Raw genomic sequence first — 22,357 nt, forward strand, 5'->3', positions numbered from 1 at the left:
ATCGTGAGGACTCATCCATATTCTAACTTTCCCTTGCCATGTAGGTTGCTTTGATGCAAACTGCAGTCATGGTAAAGGGAACTACCAGTGGCTGACAGATAATATTAGGTATGAAAAGGAAATGGCTTCAGAAAGAGGAAGTTGTTTTTTCTAGATTGTGCTGAGTGCAGTCGATGGCATTCCTCTTGCTTAATATAGAGGTGAGAACATTAGTCAAGCTTGCTTTTTTCTTTCAGTCTAGCAAACATGCAATTTTCATCTGAAGCTGCTTTCTTCATCATTGACAATTCTATTGCATGGCTGTCTTTCATCATGTGCAGGTGTTTCCCACACTAAGTTTTAAAAACTATTATTACATTCTGGGCAAATTTCTCTATTTGAGGTAGAAATACCAAGAGGAAACAGAAAGGCTAAGCAATTGTACTAAAAATGACAGAGTCTCGTAGGTAAGAACAATGCATTTAACCAATCAGCAGAGGACATAGTATTTGCAGTTATTTTCTAATAATGACAGTGAGCTTGAATTTCCAATATGACTCTATCACCAGGTCCTCTGACCAGGGACATTTACTTGTAATATTATACTAGCTAGGTAAATCATTAAAGCCTGTACCAGTTAGTTAGCTGGGTTCTTGGGATGGGTTTTATATAAAGGATTTGAAGTGACATAATGAAAAACTACAGTTTTGCAAAAGATCCCAAAACGTCCTGTAGGTGGTAATTATTTCTTAAATGGTTCTTCTATGAAAACTGAGAGCATAACATTTTGTCTTAAATAAGTGATGCGTTCCATCATTTGGGAGGGAAACAAACATAATATTGTTTTAATACATTACTTTCCAGTCATCTATTTTATAAAAGATCAACAGAAGCCAAACTCTCTTTTGAAACTTCTCAGAGGCTCTGAGCCAGAAAAGTTTCAAGAAAATGAGATGTGCCGCTTTCCCCTTCCTCCAACCCTTCCATAGAAGATAGGCAGCCAGAGTTTCCCCTCCTGAAAAAAACTGTGGGTCCGTTTCCTTTAAAAGTTGAACAGAACCTTATGGGAGAAATTTAAGGGATCTAGTGTGAATGCAAATGCTCCACAGTGAGTTCCTCCCATTTGGCATTTGGGAGCTTCGCCTCCTGGCTCCCTACCCACTCACTGTAAGTTGAAATCTAATAGTTGACACCCACCCAAGTACAAACTGCTCCTGGTATGATTTCCTACTCCAGAGAGTTACAGAAAAACCAACCTACTTAAATCTATTGAAATGTAACACCAGAGGAAACTCACACCAGCCTCAGAGTCCTACATTCTTAGAACTTAGCAGACAAGCTAAGAACAACCAGGTATATGAGGAAAACAAGTAACATAAAAGGAAAACATCTAAGACAAATAGAAACACAGTGGGAGAAAATAGTGATAATTGGAAAAACAAAAGAGAATTCCAAAAAGTCATAACAAAATTAAACATGCATACACACAACCTTTAATTAATATATTCAAAAATTCAAGAATATGATTGTCATAAAATAAAAACCAAAAAGTGATGAGAAAACAATCAGAACTAGTAGTCAGAGTTTTAGAACATGATTTCCAAAGCATGGCTTGGGTCTGATCCCCAGAAACCTGTTTCTGACCGATTCCTTCCAAAACTGGAGCTCAGTATGCTTATAGCTCCCGATCCTTATGTCTTGTTCCCATTTTTATATTTTATCACTAATTTCTGGGTATTAGGATTAGTGGGGTACATCAAAGCATCCCTTTACTGTACCACCTGGACCCAAAGTCATTGTATTACTTTTTTAGTAAAAAACAAAAATAAAAAATGAAGCCATGTAGCTGTTTTGTACACCATTATTAGGTGACTATTCTTATCCACTCTTCTTCTGGTACATTAACCACCTGCTATTCATAATCAGATTATACTATGCAATCTAAGAATCTATAATGCCCTGATTAAACTCTCTTGGATATATTTGCCTCTCTGACAATAGTTCCTTTATATCAATAAACACAGAATCAATGCCTGCATTCTTAATTGTTTAGTTGAGGAGAGTATAGCCGACTTTAGAGTTGAACCATTCATTATGTTTAAAATATCCTTGTTGCTCATGAGAAAAATTAAATTGGTTTTGAAGGTAGCTCAGAAGTCTTTTCTCTCTCATATTTTCCTTTTAAATTAATTGCATTGCATTTTGATTCAATTCTAAACAGAGTAACATGAAGAGTTACTAAGAATAGTTTAGCAACAATTGAGGCCAGCCACTGACAGAAGGATTTTTTACAACTCTGCAAGAAATCTACTCCTGAGGCCTTCTTCAGGTTTAGTTGATTGATTAGGGTTTTACAGTAAATGAAATCACTGAATTTTACCACAGAAAAATAAAAAAGTGGACACACCCTGAACTGTGCATAGTATGCAGAGATTATATGACTTTTTAGTTATGTGAACAAACTGTCTAGTTACTGTTTTTAAAGAAAACAAAACGTAATCCTATTGTTCCCGCAGGAGTCATCAGAGAGGAAACAATATTCCCAATAAGCATGTCATGAACCTGAGAGTTCAGCACAAAGTTCCCCATTGGAATATACTGCAATTCATTTTCAAACCAAGAACAATGTACATTATAAATGTATTTTTGAGTTTTTAAAATTGTAAGTTTAATTCATGTACATTATTGAAAATTGGGAAAACACAAAGTAGGAAAAAGAAATCACCTGTATTAGTATACATAAAATCATTTGAAGTTGTTAGGTTTGTGATGCCTTCTGAGGTACAGTTGGTCTACAGTAACTTTCCCAGAATGCTTTAGCTTTGCATGAGTCTTTAAGGAATCAAATTCAGGACGAGTTAAATGACAATGGTGGCCGGGCGCTGTGGCTAGTGCCTGTAATCCCAGCACTTTGGGAGGCTGGGGTGCTCAGATTATTTGAGGTCAGGAGTTTGAGAACAGCCTGGCCAAAATGGTGAAACCCTGTCTCTACTAAAAATACAAAAATCAGCCGAGCGTGATGGCACGTGCCTGTAATCCCAGCTACTCGGGAGGCTCAGGCAGGAGAATCGCTTGAACCCAGGAGGCAGAGGTTGCAGTGAACCGAGATGGCGCCACTGCACTCCAGCCTGGGTGACAGAGCAAAACTGGGTCTCAAAAATATAAATAAGTAAATAAATAAAAAATAAATGGCGTGAGTGATTCTGTTGCTGAGAAACAAAAATCTCAGGAGGCCTTGAATTTCTTTGGGCACATTTGGCATCTGTATTTTACAAAGAAGTATGTGTGCAAAAACAAGAAATCTCCTTGTCGGAGATTATTTCAACTCTAGTCAAGTTTGCCTTGGCTTTCCTGAACGGAAGAGGAAGCTGGGAAGAATTATTCACTAAGAGAATGCTGGTGTAAGATATTATCCATTTAATTAGGCTTATACTATGACCATATTAATTCTAATATCTCAGTAGAAGGGATTATGTTGTACTTTCTTCCAAAAAGTCTTACCGGATGATCGCTGAATAATTGCATCTGGGATTCTATCTGTGAATGGGGTCTTCCTACTGTCTGTGTCTTCTTACTTGCTTCCATTGTTTGGCTGGATTAGAAAGATTGGCTGAGGGCAGAGAGTATGTATGTATATATGCCATGGATTTTTAAAAACAGCCTATCTTTATAATAGTTTTAGGTTTTGTGCCGTAGACTTTATGTATTTCTCTTCATAGAAATAATCTTATTTTTTAAGTTTCATTGCTTTAATGCTCAGAGGTATATTTTTAAACTTCTTATTTTGAAATTTAGGTTTACAGGGAGTTGCAAAGACATATCAGAGTCTCCATGTAACCTTCCCTTAATGTTAATATCTTATATAACCATTTATCAAACATTCATCAAATCTAAGAAATCAATATAACACAATACTATTAACTAAACAACAGTCTGTACTTGGATTTCACCAGTTTTTTCACTAATGTGCTTTTTCTGTTCCAAAATCCAATAGATGATACATCTACATTTTACTTAGCAGTGTGTCTCCTTAATTCATTCTAATATATGACATTTCTCAGTTTTTTTTCTTTTTTATGATCCTGACACTTTTTAAGGGTACTGTTCAGATATTTCATAGAATGTTTCTCTGTTTGGGTTTGTGTGATGTTTCCTTAAGATTAGACTGAGGCTTTGGATTTTGGAGAATACCACAGAGGTGAAGGGTCCTTTTCATCACGTCCTATCGGGGGTACATGACATCCTCATGACTTACTCCTGGTGATGCTAACTTTGATCACTTGGTTGAGATGGTGTCTGCTAGGTTTCTCTGCTCTAGTTTACTAGTTTTCTTTTCTATCTTCTGTTTGTTAGAAGCAATCACTAAATGCAGTCCACACCCAAAGGGAAGAGAGTTAAGCTCCACTTCCTGGAGGGGGGAGTAACAAAGAATTTATGGATATACATTATGACCACCACAGTGATTAATAAATATTTAGGGAGTGATAATGAAAGGCTCTGTAAATACCCTGTTTGTTCTTCAGTTTTTGACCACTTATTGTAGCATTCCGCAGTGGATGTCCACAACAACTGTTATTGTGGTGTTCTAAAAGTGATTTTTCTGTTTTCCTCAGAATTATTTTTGACATACGTTCATTTCATTATTTTAAAAAGTTATTTTGGCTGTGGCTTTGCTAAGTTTTCAGAATGAATTTGATTTCTAAAACATTTTAATTAGTGTTTTTTAAATTAATTTCCTTACTGGAAGGGTTATCTTTAAATTGAAGGTTATTAATCTTCCTTGAATGAATCTGTTTAATTTAGCAAGCCATGGAGGATTGCTAATGATTCTTATTTTTTATTTAAATTTACAAAAATATAAACAAAATAATAAAAATAATGTAAAATTTTATGGGGTAATTTAGATTTTTTTAATGTTCACTTTTTAATTTCTTAAAAACTATACTGCAGTAATAATCACTAAGCATCAGACAACTTAAATTTTAACTTAAATGGAAAGTAAGCGGCCAGTAAATGCTTTGTATAACCTAATGGCCATGCTGAGTTTCTTCTCAAACAGCACTTCATAGCAGCTGAGTTCCGAACTCAGAGTTCTGAACATGTTGTGAACCAGCATAGCCACAGCAAAAAAAAAAAGTGTTTTTTCACCTAAACTTCAAACCAAGGTTTTGCATATACATACTAATTTATCTATGAGGAAGGAGCAAATTAAAATTTAGACAGAGTATATTACATTGATAAGGCAAAACTTAAAAAGAAAAACACTGATGTATCACTATTCCTTTCTACTAAGTACCTTCCTCTGCTAACTTTCCACCTACTGCTGGAAGAATATTTAAAAGAACATCAACTTTATAAAATTTAACACATTAATGGCATGTTCAGTAATACCAGCTATGCACCTTAAATATGCATTTATAGATTTAAAAACGATACAGATTTATTTTCTCTTTCTCATTCTGGCTACCTCAGTATTGATACTGAAACAGTTTCTTCAAACTGATTATTGCATAAGTCTTTATTGAGCATCCACTCTGTGCACAGGAGGATGCTAAACCCTGAAGGGAGTGAAATACGCTGATATCTGTACTTCAGTTGAGATGTGCAACAGATATAGTCATCATTGCCCTGTGCCACCCAAGTGTGTTTTCAGGTCTTTCTTGGTGTTACTAGCCCTGAGAGCCAAGGATCTCAGCTTGTGTTTTAGGGATCCTTTAAGCACGCTCATCATTTAAAATGATATGCCTCTTTGAAGCAGCTCAGATGACATCTCGCCAAAAAAACCTCAAGAGATAAATAGTGCTACTTCTGTGGGATGAGCAGCAGTGAAAAGTCAGGCTGCTGTCAATAAGTAGAGTGACCATGTATTTTATCATCTATAAATATATATAACAAATAATAGAGGAGGGGTTATTAATTATGCTGGAACAAGAGGTATAAACAGGTAAGCAACAGATTTACATTCCAGGGACATTCCTGGGCAAACCTGAATGCATGGTCACCTCTATCAATAGAAAACACTCAATAGACAGGGACAATAAAGATGTGGATCCAGGGCACCGCGGGGCTGCAGCACTCCCAGGTGGAACCCTGCAGGGCCCTGCCTGGCTTCTGACCCAGGTGACGGTGCAAGTGGTAACGGGCAGTCTGTTTAAGCTGATTCTGTTCTGTTCACATGGTCTTTCCAAGTTCAGTGTCCTCATCTCAGTGCCCTCACACTCTTTTAGGATCTGTTTCAGGTCTTGTCCCTTCAACTTTCCCTTACTTTCCTTGGCCCAGGTAAATTTTGTCTAGGTTTTTGAGACAGAGTAGCCTGGACATCTCTTTATTCTCTTTTCGATCTATTATTAGAGTGAAAAACCCTATGGTTTGCTTTTTTCCTGGCCTTCTGTTTTTATTGCTAAAAGTCTTTTGGAACCAGGCCCTTGCAATCCAAAAAGTTTGGGCTTTTAAATTTGTTGCGTGGGCATCAAGAGCCTATTTTGAAAGTCAAAACCATAACATTTATTTTTTTCCCCTGCATTTTCATAATGTTCTTACTGGCAATGTGGACACCACAGTGTGAGTATCAATCACGTACAAGGAAGTACGCACACAGAAAATTACAGAGGTTAATAAGTCAGTGTATTATCTCCAATGATACCAATACTTTTGATGGGACACATAGAACTATTACATGTTAAACATTGCTTGTGTGTTATCTTATTTAATACTCGCAATAACCCTATGACATAAGTGCTGCTATTATCTGTATTTTATAGCTAGGGGAAGTCAGGATTCAGTCCTATAAGTAGAGAAAATAGGCAGCATAATATAGTGAAAACAGACTTTGTCCTGAACTCTAGCGTCAGTCCTGTCTTAGACTTCATTTTTCTCATGTATACAATGAGGAAATTTATTTTCAAAGCACCTTCGAACTCTAAAATTACAAATAGAGGTCTACAATCCTTATCCCAAACCCTCATGACCAGTTGTCTGTTGGAATTCAGAAGTTTTCAGATTTGTGAAAGGTAATGTAGTTTGAATACTATATGTTAATGATTAACTACAGTGGGATTTGGGGCAACGCTTTATAATCAGTGATACTTCTGCAGCAACTTTTTTAGTGAGAAAAGTAAAGATTTTTGAAAACCTCTTAACAGTTCAGGTCATATGATATTGCCAAATTAGTTTGCTTAAACATATAAAAAGCTTTTGATTTTTAGAACTCATTGGATTTATTAGTGTGGATTAGGGGTTGTGGGAACTGGACCAGTGAAAGGATTGGGGTAATTATCAGTGATGCAACACAGTTTTTCTATTATTATTTATAATTCTGGATTCATAGAATTCATGTGTGGAGTAAAAGAAGTGTTGCATGGAAAGTGCTTACCACATTCCTTGAAAAAATCTAAGTTCTCAGTAATAAGACTAATAAGTAATCATAATACTCCTATCTCTGAGCTTTGTGCTTGGTTTTGGTTGCAGGGACGTAAATAATCGCTGAAGATAAAGATGGTGCACAGCCGCATTCAATTGTTCAAGGAAGGTTGATCTAGTGCATCTAGTCATAATTGTCAAGTAAAGTCAAGTCTGGCAAAGGGACACTTAAAGGGAGTAATGGTAATCAACCAGGAATCAATTCTCATGGACTTAAGTTCTATCTCTCAAATGGTTTGAGACACTTGAATGAAAGGGATAACACAACGAACTTCTAACAGCCTACGTTACAGTAGGCTCCAACAGGGAAAAGCAACAGCTATGTTAAGGCAGATATATCAAAACTCCCAAAAGAATATCAGCTGAATAAGGCTGTAGAAAGCCCAAACTTTTCCCACTGATACTAGCTCCATAGATTTAGTGCTTTGAAAGATGACTAATGGTATCCAACAGTGGTATACCAGGTAATTGAATTTGCCTAGGGAAGTTACTGTCTTCAGAAAGTAAATATATACATAAAAGTTAGGTTCTTGAAGCCTTACAAACTTCATATTTTTGTTTATACATAATGTTTACATATAAAGTGATAAAGTAGACATACAAACTTTATATTTAACCTTTAATAGGGTTCTTAAATTAAAAAAGAAATGTATGACTCTTTAAAAAAATAAAGAAGAAAGAAAATACATGTATGCATCTCTCCTCACTCCATGTTATTTCAATATGGGTAGTCATACACTTAAAAAGTCATCTCGGTAAAGCAGGCACATAAACTAGAAAAATGGCAATTATTAAATAATGATGACAGGTCTTCTTGTGATAGTTTGCTAAGAATGATGGATTCCAGCTGCATCCATGTCCCTACAAAGGACACAAACTCATCCTTTTTTATGGCTGCATAGTATTCCATGGTGTATATATGCCACATTTTCTTAATCCAATCTGTCACTGATGGACATTTGGGTTGATTCCAAGTCTTTGCTATTGTGAATAGTGCTGCAATAAACATACGTGTGCATGTGTCTTTATAGCAGCATAATTTATAATCCTTTGGAAAACCAAACACCGCATGTTCTCACTCATAGGTGGGAACTGAACAATGAGATCACTTGGACTCGGGAAGGGGAACATCACACACCGGGGCCTATCATGGGGAGGGGGCGGGGGGAGGGATTGCATTGGGAGTTATACCTGATGTAAATGACGAGTTGATGGGTGCAGCACACCAACAAGGCACAAGTATACATATGTAACAAACCTGCACGTTATGCACATGTACCCTACAACTTACAGTATAATAATAATAAATAAATTAAAAAAAAAAAAAAAAAATGATGACAGGTCACGGGTAATTGGCTGGACTTTATCATGGACAGAAGCGCTGAGGCTTAGCAGATGATAGCGGAGAGTCAGTCACCTCTGCCAAAGGCCAGAGAGAGGAGAAGGAGATGCAGATGGAGCATACATTAAAGGTAGGGTGAGAGAGCAGGAAGTGTGGTGAGGATGAGTGAAGGCATCAGCATAGGGGAGGATGCTTTTTAAAATCACCAAATCCAAACATCACAGATGTTCTATTGTTACATGGATTACAGAAACCATGTTGGAGCTTTAAATGACAGAAAATGTTAGTGTGTTGGTAGAGTCCTTAATATAAAAATGTTTGTGATATATGGTAGTTAAGACACAGTTATGCTTTGGCTACTTATGTTACAAAATTAATGGACTGTAGCTATATATTCTCTGATGGTTTGGCTCTGTTGATCAAAGTAGCAGTCATAGAATAAAATCTATGATCTGATTTTTTTTTATGGTAACTTTCTGTAAAATATTTCTTTTTTTTTTGTTTTTTTTTTTTTTTTTTTGAGACGGAGTCTCGCTCTGTGGCCCAGGCTGGAGTGCAGTGGCCGGATCTCAGCTCACTGCAAGCTCCGCCTCCTGGGTTTACGCCATTCTCCTGCCTCAGCCTCCCGAGTAGCTGGGACTACAGGTGCCCGCCACCTCGCCCGGCTAGTTTTTTGTATTTTTTTTAGTAGAGACAGGATTTCACCATGTTAGCCAGGATGGTCTCGATCTCCTGACCTTGTGATCCGCCCGTCTCGGCCTCCCAAAGTGCTGGGATTACAGGCTTGAGCCACCGCGCCCGGCCTGTAAAATATTTCTTTTTTAAACTTTTATTTTAGGTTTGGGGTATATGTGCATGTTTGCTATATAATAAATTGCATGTAATAGGGGTTTGGTGTACAGATTATTTCACTTCTTAGGTAATAAGCATAGTGCCTGATAGGTAGCTTTTCCATTCTCACCCTCCTCCCTCTCTACTTTCAAGTAGGCCCTGATGTCTATTGCCTCCTTCTTTGTGTCCATGAGTACTCAATGTTTAGGTCCCACTTATAAGTGAGAAGATGTGGTATTTGGTTCTCTGTTGCTATGCCAGTTCTCTTAGCTTTATCCATGCTGCTGCAAAGGACATGATCTCATTCTTTTTATGGCTGTGAAGTATTCCCTGGTATATATATACCACATTTTATTTATACGTCTACTGTTGATGAAAATAGGTTGATTCCATCCATGTCTTTGCTACTCTGAATAGTGCTGTGATGAACATATGGAGGCCTGTGTTTTTATGGCAGAACAATTTAATTTCTTTGGGTGTATATCCTGTAAGAAGATAGCTGGATCATTTGGTAATTCTGCTTTAGTTGTTTGAGAAATTGCCAAACTGCTTTCCACAATGTATAAACTAATTTACATTCCCACCAACAGTGTATAAGTGTTCCCTTTTCTCTACAAGTTTGCCAGCATATTATTTTTTTGACCTTTTAATAATAGCCATTCCGACTGGGCGAGATAATATCTCATTGTGGTTTTGATTTGCAGTTCTCTAATGATTAGTGATGTTGAGCATTTTTTCATATGCTTGTGGGCCATATATGAAAGTGTCTTTTGAAAAGTGTCTGTTCACATCCTTTGCCCGTTTTTTAATAGGGTTGTTTGTTTTTGCTTGCTGATTTGTTTAAGTTCTTTATAGATTCTGGATATTTTACCTTAGTTGGATGCATAGTTTGCAGATATTTTCTCTCATTCTGTAGGCTGTCTGTTTACTCTGTTGATAGTTATTTTTGCTGTGCAGAAGCTCTTTAGTTTAAGTCCATTTGCCTACATATGGTTTTGTTGCAGTTTCTTTTGGCATCTTTGTCATGAAATCTTTGCCAGGTCCTATGTTTGGAATGGTATTTCCTAGGTTATCTTGCAGGGTTTTTATAGTTTTAGGTTTTACACTTAAGTCTTTAAACTGTCTTGAGTTGACTTGTGTTTATGGTGTAAGGAAGGGGTCCAGTTTCAGTCTTCTGCATATGGCTAGTCATTTATCCCAGCATCATTTATTGAATAGAGAGCCTTATCCCTATTGCTTCTTTTTGTCAACTTTGTTGAAGATCAGATGGTTGTAGGTGTGTGGCATTATTTCTGGGCTCTCTATTCTGTGTCCTTGGTCTATGTGTATATTTTTGTCTTAGTACCATGCTCTTTTGGTTACTGTAGGCTTGTAGTATAGTTTAAAGTCAGGTAACGTGATTCCTCCAGCTTTTCTTTTTTGCTTAAAATTACCTTGGCTATTATATTTTTGGTGCCATATAAATTTTAAAATAGTTTTTTCTAATTGTGTCAAAACTATCTCTGGTTGTTTGATAGGAACAGCATTGAATCTGTAAATTGCTTTGGGCAGTATGGCCATTTTAACAATATTGATTCTTCTTATTCATGATGTTTCTTTATTTTTGTCCGACTGAGTTAGTTTGGGGAGCCGGTTTTTGAGCTCTGAGATTATTTCTTCAGCTTGGCCTATTCTGCTGTTAATAATTGTGATTGCATTATGAAATTCTTGTAGTGTGTTTTTTAGCTCTGTCAGGTCACTTTGGTTCTTTCTTATAATGGTTATTTTGTCTTTCAGTTCCTGTATTGTTATATTGTAATCCTTAGATTCCTTGGATTGGGTTTCAACTTTCTCCTGAATCTCAATGATCTTCCTTCCTATCCATATTCTGAATCTACTGCTATCATTTCAGTCATTTCAGCCTGGTTAAGAACCCTTGCTGTGGAACTAGTGTGGTTGTTTGGAAGAAAGAAGCCAGTCTGGCTTTCTGAGTTGCCAGAGATCCTGCACTAGTTCTTTCTCATCTGTGTGGGCTGACGTTCCCTCAACTGTGGTGGCGGATGTTCCCTCGATTGTGGTGTAATTTGAGTACAGTCAGTTGATTTCTTTCCTGGATGTTTTCAGAGGACCAAGTGTTTGTGCTGGGTCATTATTTGTGGCTGAATTCGTGTCCTTGGTTTCGCAGGGGTTTATGTTAGCAAAGTATTTTTGGTGCTGAAGTTTGGGCTGTGATCCAGTAGATGGTGCTTAAGCATAATGGCCAGTAGTTAGGCTCTTGCTCAGCCACATGGCTCCTCTGTATTTCCTCCTGATTGCAACTGCACTCTCTCTCAGTGCTCTGAAACTGTGGGCTCCTCTCCCACTCAAGTGCTGGCTGCAGATTTCAGCTTGGCATTCCTGGGCTGCTCACCACAGCCTTGGAGCAAGTTCAGGCTTTATGCACCTTCTGCAGCTTGGAGGCAGCAGGGGAAGGGACCTTGGCAGTCGTTGTGGCAGAGGGCTTTTCACTGGTCTTTTGAAACTCCACCCCAGAGAAATGCAGAGCCACTACTAATTGGTGAAATCAGCCCAGGGTCAGGTGGTTGTATCATGGGCCCAAGTCAAGGGCCTGCCTGGTGATGAGCAGGGGTAACAGGGGGTTGTGGCTGGGACAAACTAGCTTCTTCTCCTTAAGAAGGGTGGTTGCAGCTTACTGGAGTTATGGTTAAAGCACTCGGTCTTTGATCCGTCCCTAGTCCAAGGGCAGCAACGGCAGTACCATTGCAGCAGCCGTGGCAGAGGGGCTTTCAGTTGCCTCTGGGAGATCCACCTTAGAGAAATGCAGAACTGCTGCTACTGGGAATGTTCAGCCAGGGGATGGGGCCGCTGCACTGCCGGCCTGAGCTGAGGTCCCTGCTTGGTGAAGAGCTGACCCTGATTATGAAGGGTCATAGATCACAGATGGTCTGCAGACTGACCAGGCCGCAAAGACAGAGCATATTTCTATGGACTTGAGTTTCTCAGAAACAAAAGAGGAAGGGACTGCTTTTATTTTGATTGAATTTACATTAACCATCAATCTTCTTTAAACACATTGCCTTCCACTGTCACCAACAGAAATACAGAGAAAGAAAAATAAATTACATTGTTTCAGAAGCATACTGCTTAAAGGGAGTTCATTTACTGACATGGGAAATGAGAAAATATTAGCAGAGAGAACATATTGAGTCTTTCTCCTTCCCATTGCTCCACCTACGGTGGGAGACCTCACCATGATCTTTCATCTTCTTTCACAATTCTCTTTCGCTCCCCAAATATTATGTGCAGCACCAAAGCACTGAGTGTGTAGACAACAGTGGAGTGGGTCAAGAGGACTGCCCTTCTGGAAGTTTTTAATGGTAGAGAACAGACGTGATAGAAAATCTGAGAGTTTTGACACACCAGTTAGTTCACAGAGGAAAATTCTGAGACTCTTGGTTTATGACATGGCAATCCTGTATGAACGTGGTGACCTTTATTTTAGATGGTCAATTCCCTTTACTCTGTTCAATGGCCAAAAACTGGAGCCTTAGTTTCATTCAACTTCTTGGAAATTGCCTGTCATTGTTCACAAAGAGGACAGGAGGGTAATCCAAACAGTTTCACTTTTTGATTGCTTAACAACTATTAGAGAAAATGTATCATCGCTTCTGTAAGAAAAAAAAAAAAACTTCTAAGAATATTGAGACGATTGAGTGAGTTGTGCCATCTTCGGAGGTAAAGATGAACACATCTTTATTTATGCAAATAAAGCAAGAATGCCAATTACCCAATGGATGTGAGAATAGTGAGCCAGCAATGGTAATTTAAGGGATGTTCTTTCAGAACGTGTTCTTTACATTAGTGAATCATTCCAGTGTTCTTTGCTTCTAGGAAAAGGTGGTTCAAGATGTGTGCTTAAATGAATACCAAAACTAGCAATGCATTGGGAATAATAAAGAGAGTAAGCAGTATATTTTTTGCTTGTTTAAATCCTGAGTCAGCTGTTCTAATTAGGTAAATGATCTTGAACTTACCAAATGATTACATCTTTTGCTTTCTTTGAGGGTTTTGAATCAGGTTGTAGGCTTAGCAGGTATATTTTATTTGAATTTCTCACAAATATTTAGCAGACACAAGTTGTCTGAGGCACTGCTTCCTCTTTCACATATTGAGAAATGCCTAAACTCCTGTGATATTCTTGTCCGGAGACCACACCTGCTTTCATGGCACTATGTTGAAGAGGATTCTTAAAAATTTTTTATAAAGTCAGACACTCTTAGAATTGGGGACAAAAATCTATACTTGGTTTGATTTATAAATTACGTCAAAAGGACACAAAGTAGCGACTTAGGGAATTGATGTAGCTTACCAAGATGACTTTCTCTCAGGAAAAGTTTGGATCATTATATTTTAGGCTCTGGAGCTGAATAGTTGGAATATCAGAAGGGTTATTTTGAAATAACTAGATAGAATAGCACAAGTGGAAAACATGTATTCAGGGGCTCTTTAGATGAGAAAAATTCCATTAATTCAATTCCTCAAGGACAAATTACACAGAGAGAAAGAGACAGAGACAGAGAAAGAGAAAGAGCACGCAAGAGAGAAATTGATAGGTGAGTATATGGATGGATGAATAGATACATTCATAGATTTTAAGAACATAATATATGTTCTAAGTAGAAAAAACTAATAACATTTTTCAAATGTCTGGGACATCGTGCCAACTGTTCTGTCTTACATTATTTCTAGTCATTAGAATCACTTAGTGAGTTGTGAAGTTTTATTAACATTTTACGTAAAATTCCTCCAGAGTCTCAGAGATGTGAAGTGATTTATGAGACAACACAGCTAGTAGGAGGCAGAATTGGAGTTGAAATTAGACATATTTGGCTCCAAAGTCCACTTTCTTTCAAGTATGTTATGCATCACAGCTTTTGTATTTTGTTGAATGAAGAATAATTTTCACTGAATTTTTTGTGTTTTGTTTAATAGCTTACAATTTATGTCCAGCCAGAGCAAAAGCACACAGCCGAATATGCTGCAAACATAACTAAAAGTGTGTTTGATTATTTTGAAGAATACTTTGCTATGAATTATTCTCTTCCTAAATTAGGTGAGGATCATTTTTAAAATTTTCTTATTTTTAATATTGCCTTTGTTTTTATTTAAGTTAACTCATTTCTTCTAATTATGTCACCATCAGTTAACAGTTATCCTTAAGTCCTTTTATTATATGCCTACAATATCTTGGGCTCAAGTGAGCCACCTGCCTTGGCCTCCCAAAGTACTAGGATTACAAGCATGGGCAACCATGCCCAGGCTGTACTCTGTTCTTATCTGATAAATATATAGTCTTGTGTTTCTAAATAAAGATGAAAGTATGTGCACAAAATTGCAGAACTTGGTAGTGATGGAGCCACAAATAGCAACCTAGATCAGTTGATTTCAAAATCAGCATTCATCCCAATACTTGCTCTGCCTCCCTGTCATCAGTGAGTTAAAAAATAATAGGGATAAATGATGTTGTAAGAGTCCCAAGTGCTTATAGTCTTTCCATTGTTGTATAAGGCAAATTCTAGATTCCCCAGCAGTTTAATGAAATACTGGCGCTCCTTCCAGCAATAATTTTTTCTAATACAGAGGGAAGCATGCATTCTTCTTAAAGCAAAAGTGGGGCTACAACCAAGATGGTGTGCATATGACATTTCTGTCAATAGTGGAAATGCTTTATTAATAAGCTCGAAAGCTATTAACAAAGACTTTAAATATAACACCCATATAGATGTTTGTAGGGATAAAATGAAGGTAGTAAAACAAATTAGCCAACAGTTGGCCTCCCTGTTTCTGTTTCTGCCTTTAGTTTAATAAATTATCAATGCAAACAAGAGGAATGCCAAGTTCTTTGCATGGGAATGGCTGTGGCTCAGAACAACCTTGTAGATGCTGCATGTCTCTTCAATGGATACAGTTCTATTTTTTGATTGCTTAACAAATGTTAGAGAAGGAGCTGAAAAAAGAAACAAGTTTTCATCAAAATCAGAATATTGGGCCAGGTGCAGTGGCTAACGCCTGTAATCCCAACATTTTGGGAGGCCCAGAGGTTCAAGACCAGCCTGGCAACATGGTGAAACCCCATCGCTACAAAAAATACAAAAATTAGCCAGGTGTTGTGGCACACACCTGTAGTCTCAGCTACTCAGGAGGCTGAGGTGGGAGGATCACTTGAGCCCAGGAGGTTGAGGCTGCAGTGAGCCATGATCGTGTCACTGCAGTCTGGGTGACAGAAGACCTTATCTCAATGTAAAAATATCAGAATAATATTTAATAAAATTTTGTGCACATGAATTTAAAGATCCTTTGCCTTCTATCTCAGTTGTAATACCCAGGATAACCTGAGAAGTGGAAATCTCACAAATTTATTACTCTCTTCTTCTCTCTCTTTCTTCTTCTCCCCAACTCCTTTATTCTGTTTTATGTGCATTTTCAACCCTCTTAGAATTAATTATATCTTAGACTCCTTAGAAGTGACTTCTGCATTTATTAGATTCCAAAGAGTTAAATATACATGAATTAGTTAGTTATAATGCCAATACTGACCAAAAAAAAAAAAAAAAAAAAAGAAATTGCAAAAAATTCCTTTTGTTCAAGGATTAAGTGCAAACTGCACTCCACATTATGAAAAATACTGGCCCTTGGGGGAGATACTTCTCTACCTTTGAAATGACTGTTTCGTGATAAAATAACCAAACCTAAAATTGACGATAACATGAAAAGGAAACTACTATTGTAATCTTGACCTCTATTTAAGATACATCCCTCTTCATTCTTTTATAAAAAGCTTTAAGAATATTTATTTTAACCAGAAAGAAAGGGCTTTCTCTTATATGTTAAGTGAAAAATCAATTTATTTTCATTTCTGTTCCTCAGTTAAATTATATGTAACAATAAAGAAATTACATTCTGTTCACCGCTCATTAACTGAGGAAGCTGTATTTTGGCCACTGATCAACTGAGCATTTTCCTTCTTGGAATTTAACATAGAACTGATCAACACTGCCTCCTCCTGTCAGATATTATGTGTAAGATTATAGAAACTCCTATCCAACATTTTAGAACTGTATGGGAATTTAGAGAGAATATAGTCAACTCCATGTTTCTCCAACTGATTTAATACATAAAAGCAGATGGTAAGCTATTAGATTGGTAGAGAATCAATTAAATTTCATAGAATTAGAGAAAAATAGAGTTTTATGTTCTTGAATATTCTGTGACTTTGGATGGAAAACTCTATCTGTACACTTGGAAGCTCAGAACTTCTAAATACTAACTTGAAAACTTCTCTTTTTCCTCACAGCTTATCCCCTAAAACAGATGTAGCTAACAAAAATGAAATACAGAGAGAAACAAAAGACATAAAATTATAGAGGTGTTGCCATTACTGTCCTTCTTTAAAACAAAAACAAAGCATTGATATCTGGAGCCAACAGGGAATGCTCTATGGAAATTCTGAGTGCATTAGGACTGAAATGTTTGCACACACGATTATAGTTCTTTACTCTAATAAATTATTTTTAGCCTTTTAAAATCATTCATCCAAATAACTTAATTTGGTAAGAAATGCTATGAACAAATGGAAAGAATGTATTTCTCACTGGACTCTTTCTTCTTCTATAGATAAAATCGCTATTCCAGATTTTGGCACTGGTGCTATGGAGAACTGGGGACTCATCACATACAGAGAAACGAACCTGCTTTACGACCCTGAGGAATCAGCCTCATCAAACCAACAGAGGGTGGCCACTGTGGTTGCCCATGAACTTGTACATCAGGTATAGAATCTTATCACTGAATCAACTTGTTTTTAAAAGTGGCTTAAGACCACAGGAATAATTCAAATTATTTATGACTTAGCAAATAAAAAATAGCCAACTCAGAAAAACTTGCATGAAAATCTTTCTTAGTACTAATAAACATTTAGCCATAAAGAGACTTTGAAACACATTATTTTGCCTTCAGGAAATATACACGAGGGCTTTGTTTAAATTTACATACCCCAGTAATAACTAAATAAAGGCAATAAACTAAGGACAATTTAATATCATTTAAATAATCAGAATAAAGGAGAAAATAAATGTTAAATACAATGCCTGCCACTTCTGTCACAGTGACAACATTGGCACAGACAAATAAATGTTTTGACATTTTCTAGGCCTCTCTACCATAACCGTAAGAATGTAATTATCTCTTTATTGCTTACAATTTCAGTGGTTTGGAAATATTGTGACCATGGACTGGTGGGAAGACTTGTGGCTAAATGAAGGATTTGCTTCTTTCTTTGAGTTTCTGGGAGTAAACCATGCAGAAACAGACTGGCAAATGGTGAGTCCTAGACACATAAACTTGAAATCTCTCCTTTCCTCATGCAAAGCAGATAGAAGCCTTTGTACTATGATCATGGTCCCAAGTCAGATGGCAAGTACAGTGGTGAACGGGGAATTCCACTGTGAGGGATAGGGTGGAGCCAACTGACTTCCACTGAATCCACCTTGCCCAGAGCCTTTGCCCAGTCATTAGAAGGGCAGCTGATCATCCCAGTCTGGGGATATCCTTGACAGAGTCACTCAAAAACACATTATCAAGGCAGGAAAAAAAAATAGGTGGCAAAGAAAATGTGAACTCTGTGTTCCAGAAAGTATTTATAGCACTAACCCTTTGAAAAAATGTCAGAGTCTCATTTGTGAATGATTTATCTTATTTCAGACAGACTGTGGAAATAGTGTGATGAAAAGATAACATAAACTTAGTAGTTAGATTGAAGTTCAAATCCTGAACACATCATTTCTTGGATGCATGACAGGGAATATGACCTTGAGCAAGTTACATAATATCTCTGAGTCCATTTTCTCCTTTATGAAATAGAACATTATTTTCTATCTTGTAAGCTGAAAAGCTCCCAAAGGCACATGTAATGACTATTAACATGTAGTGTGTCCCTAAAGGCCTAGAATAGAAACTTTTGTGAACCCTAAAATTTTTTTTCAGAAAAGCTAGGTATATTTGTTATTTATAGTTATATCACGGGAGTATTCTTATCTGATTCTATATGTGAATGTACAAATATGTGGATGTGTCTAATTACCAGAGGTTTTGTACTATGTGAAATACCGCCCTCTACTGGACAGAATAAAAAAGTTAAATGCTTGAAGCCCTTACAGTTTCCCTAGCCTAATTTACAAAGTGAAAAGGCTGATTTACAACAATTACTTCTTTAAAAATCTTATCTACATCTGGGTTTTTTCCAACTATGGAACTATTCATAGTTTGGAGTAGATAATTCTTTTTTTGTGGGGGACTTTCCTGTGCGTTATATGATACTTAGCATCCCCGACTTCTATAATTGCCAGTAACCCGCCAGTTCCTGTTGTGACAACCAAAAATGTCTCCACATATTTCCAGGTGTCCCATGGGGGACAAAAATCTCCTCCAGTTGAAAACCACTCATCTACATGGAAAATTTCTGATTTTATAATTTATTGAAAATAAACTGTATAAATGGAAAATTACGTCCTTTATTTTCTCCCTTACAGTGTCCTGAGGCCCTTATAGCAAACTGTTATAAGAAATTATAACATTTTAATATAGTCTAATATTCCAAGTTCTATGTTTCAAAAGCAGTGGCTAAATTCCAGAAAAATTTGCTATGCACTTCTTAAATGAAATTTAATCACATGGTTCAACACAACAATTCATTCATTCCTTCATCTATTCATTCATTCCATTTTTTTTTTTTTTCGTTTTTGAGATGGAGTCTCGCTCTGTCACCCAGGCTGGAATGCAGTGGAGCAATCTCGGATCACTGCAACCTCCACCTCCTGGGTTCAAGCGATTCTCCTGCCTCAGCCTTCTGAGTAGCTGGGACTATAGGTCCTCACCACCACTCCTGGCTAATTTTTATACTTTTAGTAGACATGGGGTTTTGCCATGTTGGCCAGGCTGATCTTGAATTCCTTACCTCACGTGATCTGCCTGCCTCGGCCTTCCAAAACACTGGGATTACAGGCTTGAGCCACCGAGCCCAGCCCATTCATTCATTCTTCATTCAGCAAACGGAGGACCCCAAAATGAATAATGAATAAAACACATTTCTTGCCCTTAAGGAGTTCTCAATTGAAGGTCTTGTGGATGGAAGGGTCAGATAAATAAAGATATTTTATAAGTGAGCTCAATAAATACCACAATCACGGACCCTCGTTTCACGGGTGAAAAATCGGAAGGCCAGGAAAGTGATGTAACTTTTCCACATCACAGAGATAGCTGGTAGCAACATCCCAAACCACACACACAGTTGGTATAGTCAATCTTCGTGACACTGAGGACAGGATCTTTCTTCTCACCATGCCTAAACTTCCTAGGTATACAAAAATCAAAATCCAAGTCAAAATTATCTTGATTGGCAGTCATCACTTGACAGCAGTACCTTTCCTGTTATAAATGAAACCCGCATAATTGGAAAATGTAAGCTAATATAGCATACTCTTCTTTTGGAAATATTTTTAATTAAGTAGAGCCAATGAAATTTTTAAAGTTAGTAGTGATTTAGCAGAGCTAGATTTCACAATCTTACTGCTTAAGAATCAAAATAACTATAGCAGCTAATGGGTTAGGTTCTCATTCTGTGCCAGGTACTATGCCAAGTACTAACCATGAATTTTATCCTTGAATCCTGTGCACAGTTCCAAAAAGTAGAGGCCATCATTACTTCTATTTAATGGGTGAGGAAACTTGCTTAAACTTACATATTTAGAAAGCAGAAAGACTGAGCTTTGAACCAAGGAAGTCTGTCAGTACTGCTAGGCCTGTCAACCACTCTGTATTGCTGACAAAACCTAGGAGGGAAACAAGATGTGATTAGAACTAACGGATAAACTGCTAATATTTTCTTTCATTAATTATGAATTATCCAAATTCTGACAACAAGGTGATTTTTAAAAACCCCGAACATCAATATTTGGCAAATTGATATGCTACCTCACTTAATTCTTAGACCAAATCTGTGGGGTCATGTCATCATTCTCATTGCACAGATATAGAAATGGGGCTTGAAAAGTTTGGCACATGTCCAAAAGTCATACAGAAGTAGCAGAAGCAGAATTCACAGAAGTTGATGTCTTCTTGGCCTGTCATCTGGGGGAAAAATTAAAAGGAATTATTAGTAGAAGAAGGGAATGAAATCAATATCGACCAATCAGTGTAAAATATGATTAATTTGAAGATCTAATGTTTAAGTAACTTAAGTCATTTATATTTATTTTCCTCCAATTTTTCTTATATATGGTATTTTAATTTATTAACTAGTACAAAGAAAATACTATATTTCTTTGGCTCATTCTTTCATTTCAGCGTGACCAAATGTTACTTGAAGATGTGTTACCTGTACAAGAGGATGATTCTCTGATGTCTTCACATCCAATTGTTGTGACTGTGACAACCCCTGATGAAATAACATCTGTTTTTGATGGAATATCCTATAGTAAGGTGGGGGAAATAGAACATTGTTTTGAACATCTTCCTGTTTAGTGACTTTTCTTTTAGTAGATGCCTAAAAATGGTAAGAATGGTCACACTGTGCCAGTGAGCTTTGGAAAACGGTGTAGAACTTATTCTGAGTGCTGAATATTCAATAGTTCGTACTTTTCAGTAGAATGTATTGCTGGTCATTGTCACAGGATTTTAAAAGAGATTTTTAAGAATTTCTCTTTACACATTTGTTTATAATTATTTTCGTTCTGATAATTGAGTATTTAGACTTTAAACATCACAATTCAAATTGTTTTATTTGATTTTTCAAAAGACAATAAATCTTTTTATTTTATGTGGTAAACAAGAAATGCCATATATGTGCACAGCTTTTCTAGTAGAACCTTTTAGTGCCTGCAATAAGCATTTAAATCCAACTCAGAAGGAAATACTTTTATTCCTTTTTAGAAGGTGTAAAGATGAATTTGTTAGCATATTGTAGGTGAGGTTTATTTCTCCACTAACATTTTATGAAAAGTTGCTGAAAATCTATAACTCCAAGATTTATGTGACACATTCTGTCCCACTATATTTCATATAGACTCTCCTTCAAACATATTCCATATCTGTATGTAACATAATTTAAATTTTTATTTTAGTCATTTTCTACCTCAGCTTCTCATGGTTTTCCCACTACATTGAGGTGCTTAGAAGCTACTGCAAACTAATGTATTTTGTTATCCTGAGTGACACCTAAAGTTTTATTTGAGTCAAAAATATTATAATTATTAAAATGAATACTTGAGTGAAAAAAACTTCTATGTATTAGCATTTGAAATTTTTAGCATCATATTTTTTGACTTTCCCTCTCATATGATTCCCATGGTGTATGTTCAGCCTTCTTGTATTCATTTTTCTTTGACATTTTGAATGATTCCTTTTATCTTTATGTTAAAATGAAAATTTCAAAACCACTTATAGCCTATTCTAATTATTCACATGGGAGAAGTTTAAATTTATTGAACCATTTTCCCCCTTAGTCCTAGATACTCCTCAGGTTTAAGGTCAAGTCCAAGATAAATTTTTCTAGGCCTCTAGCTTTCTAAATAGCTATAAAATTAATTTAGAATGCTTAATAACTTACAGTAAAAATTACTAATTTAAGTGGGGGACAGTTATTTTTTCATTTAGTTACTTGAAAATTGATTTAAAATATTATAAATTGTGCATTTCGGTACTAACCGTATAACACATAAAAAGAAAGTACAGAGCCAAGGTGTTCATCAGATT

The 22,357-nt window shown here is 36.6% G+C and overlaps 1 protein-coding gene and 1 long non-coding RNA gene across 2 annotated transcripts in view; one reads left to right on the forward strand and one right to left on the reverse strand.

Annotated features, from left to right (window-relative positions):
- The window catches only part of ENPEP (glutamyl aminopeptidase), an 83,651-nt gene that overhangs the window by 16,516 nt on the left and 44,778 nt on the right, over positions 1-22,357 (forward strand). Inside the window, exons 4-7 of the mRNA XM_025385114.1 lie at positions 14,543-14,663; positions 17,225-17,379; positions 17,816-17,929; positions 20,951-21,085. Coding sequence (XP_025240899.1) covers positions 14,543-14,663; positions 17,225-17,379; positions 17,816-17,929; positions 20,951-21,085 — 525 coding nt within the window. The remainder of the gene's footprint in view (positions 1-14,542; positions 14,664-17,224; positions 17,380-17,815; positions 17,930-20,950; positions 21,086-22,357) is intronic.
- Positions 20,090-21,078, reverse strand: LOC112624495. The gene is made up of 2 exons (XR_003119408.1): positions 20,982-21,078; positions 20,090-20,734 (listed from the first exon to the last, which is right to left on the reverse strand). It is a non-coding gene; the product is annotated as an uncharacterized LOC112624495 (long non-coding RNA).

The sequence above is a fragment of the Theropithecus gelada genome, chromosome 5 (genome assembly GCF_003255815.1).
Source record: "Theropithecus gelada isolate Dixy chromosome 5, Tgel_1.0, whole genome shotgun sequence".
NCBI classification, from domain to species: Eukaryota; Metazoa; Chordata; class Mammalia; order Primates; family Cercopithecidae; genus Theropithecus; species Theropithecus gelada.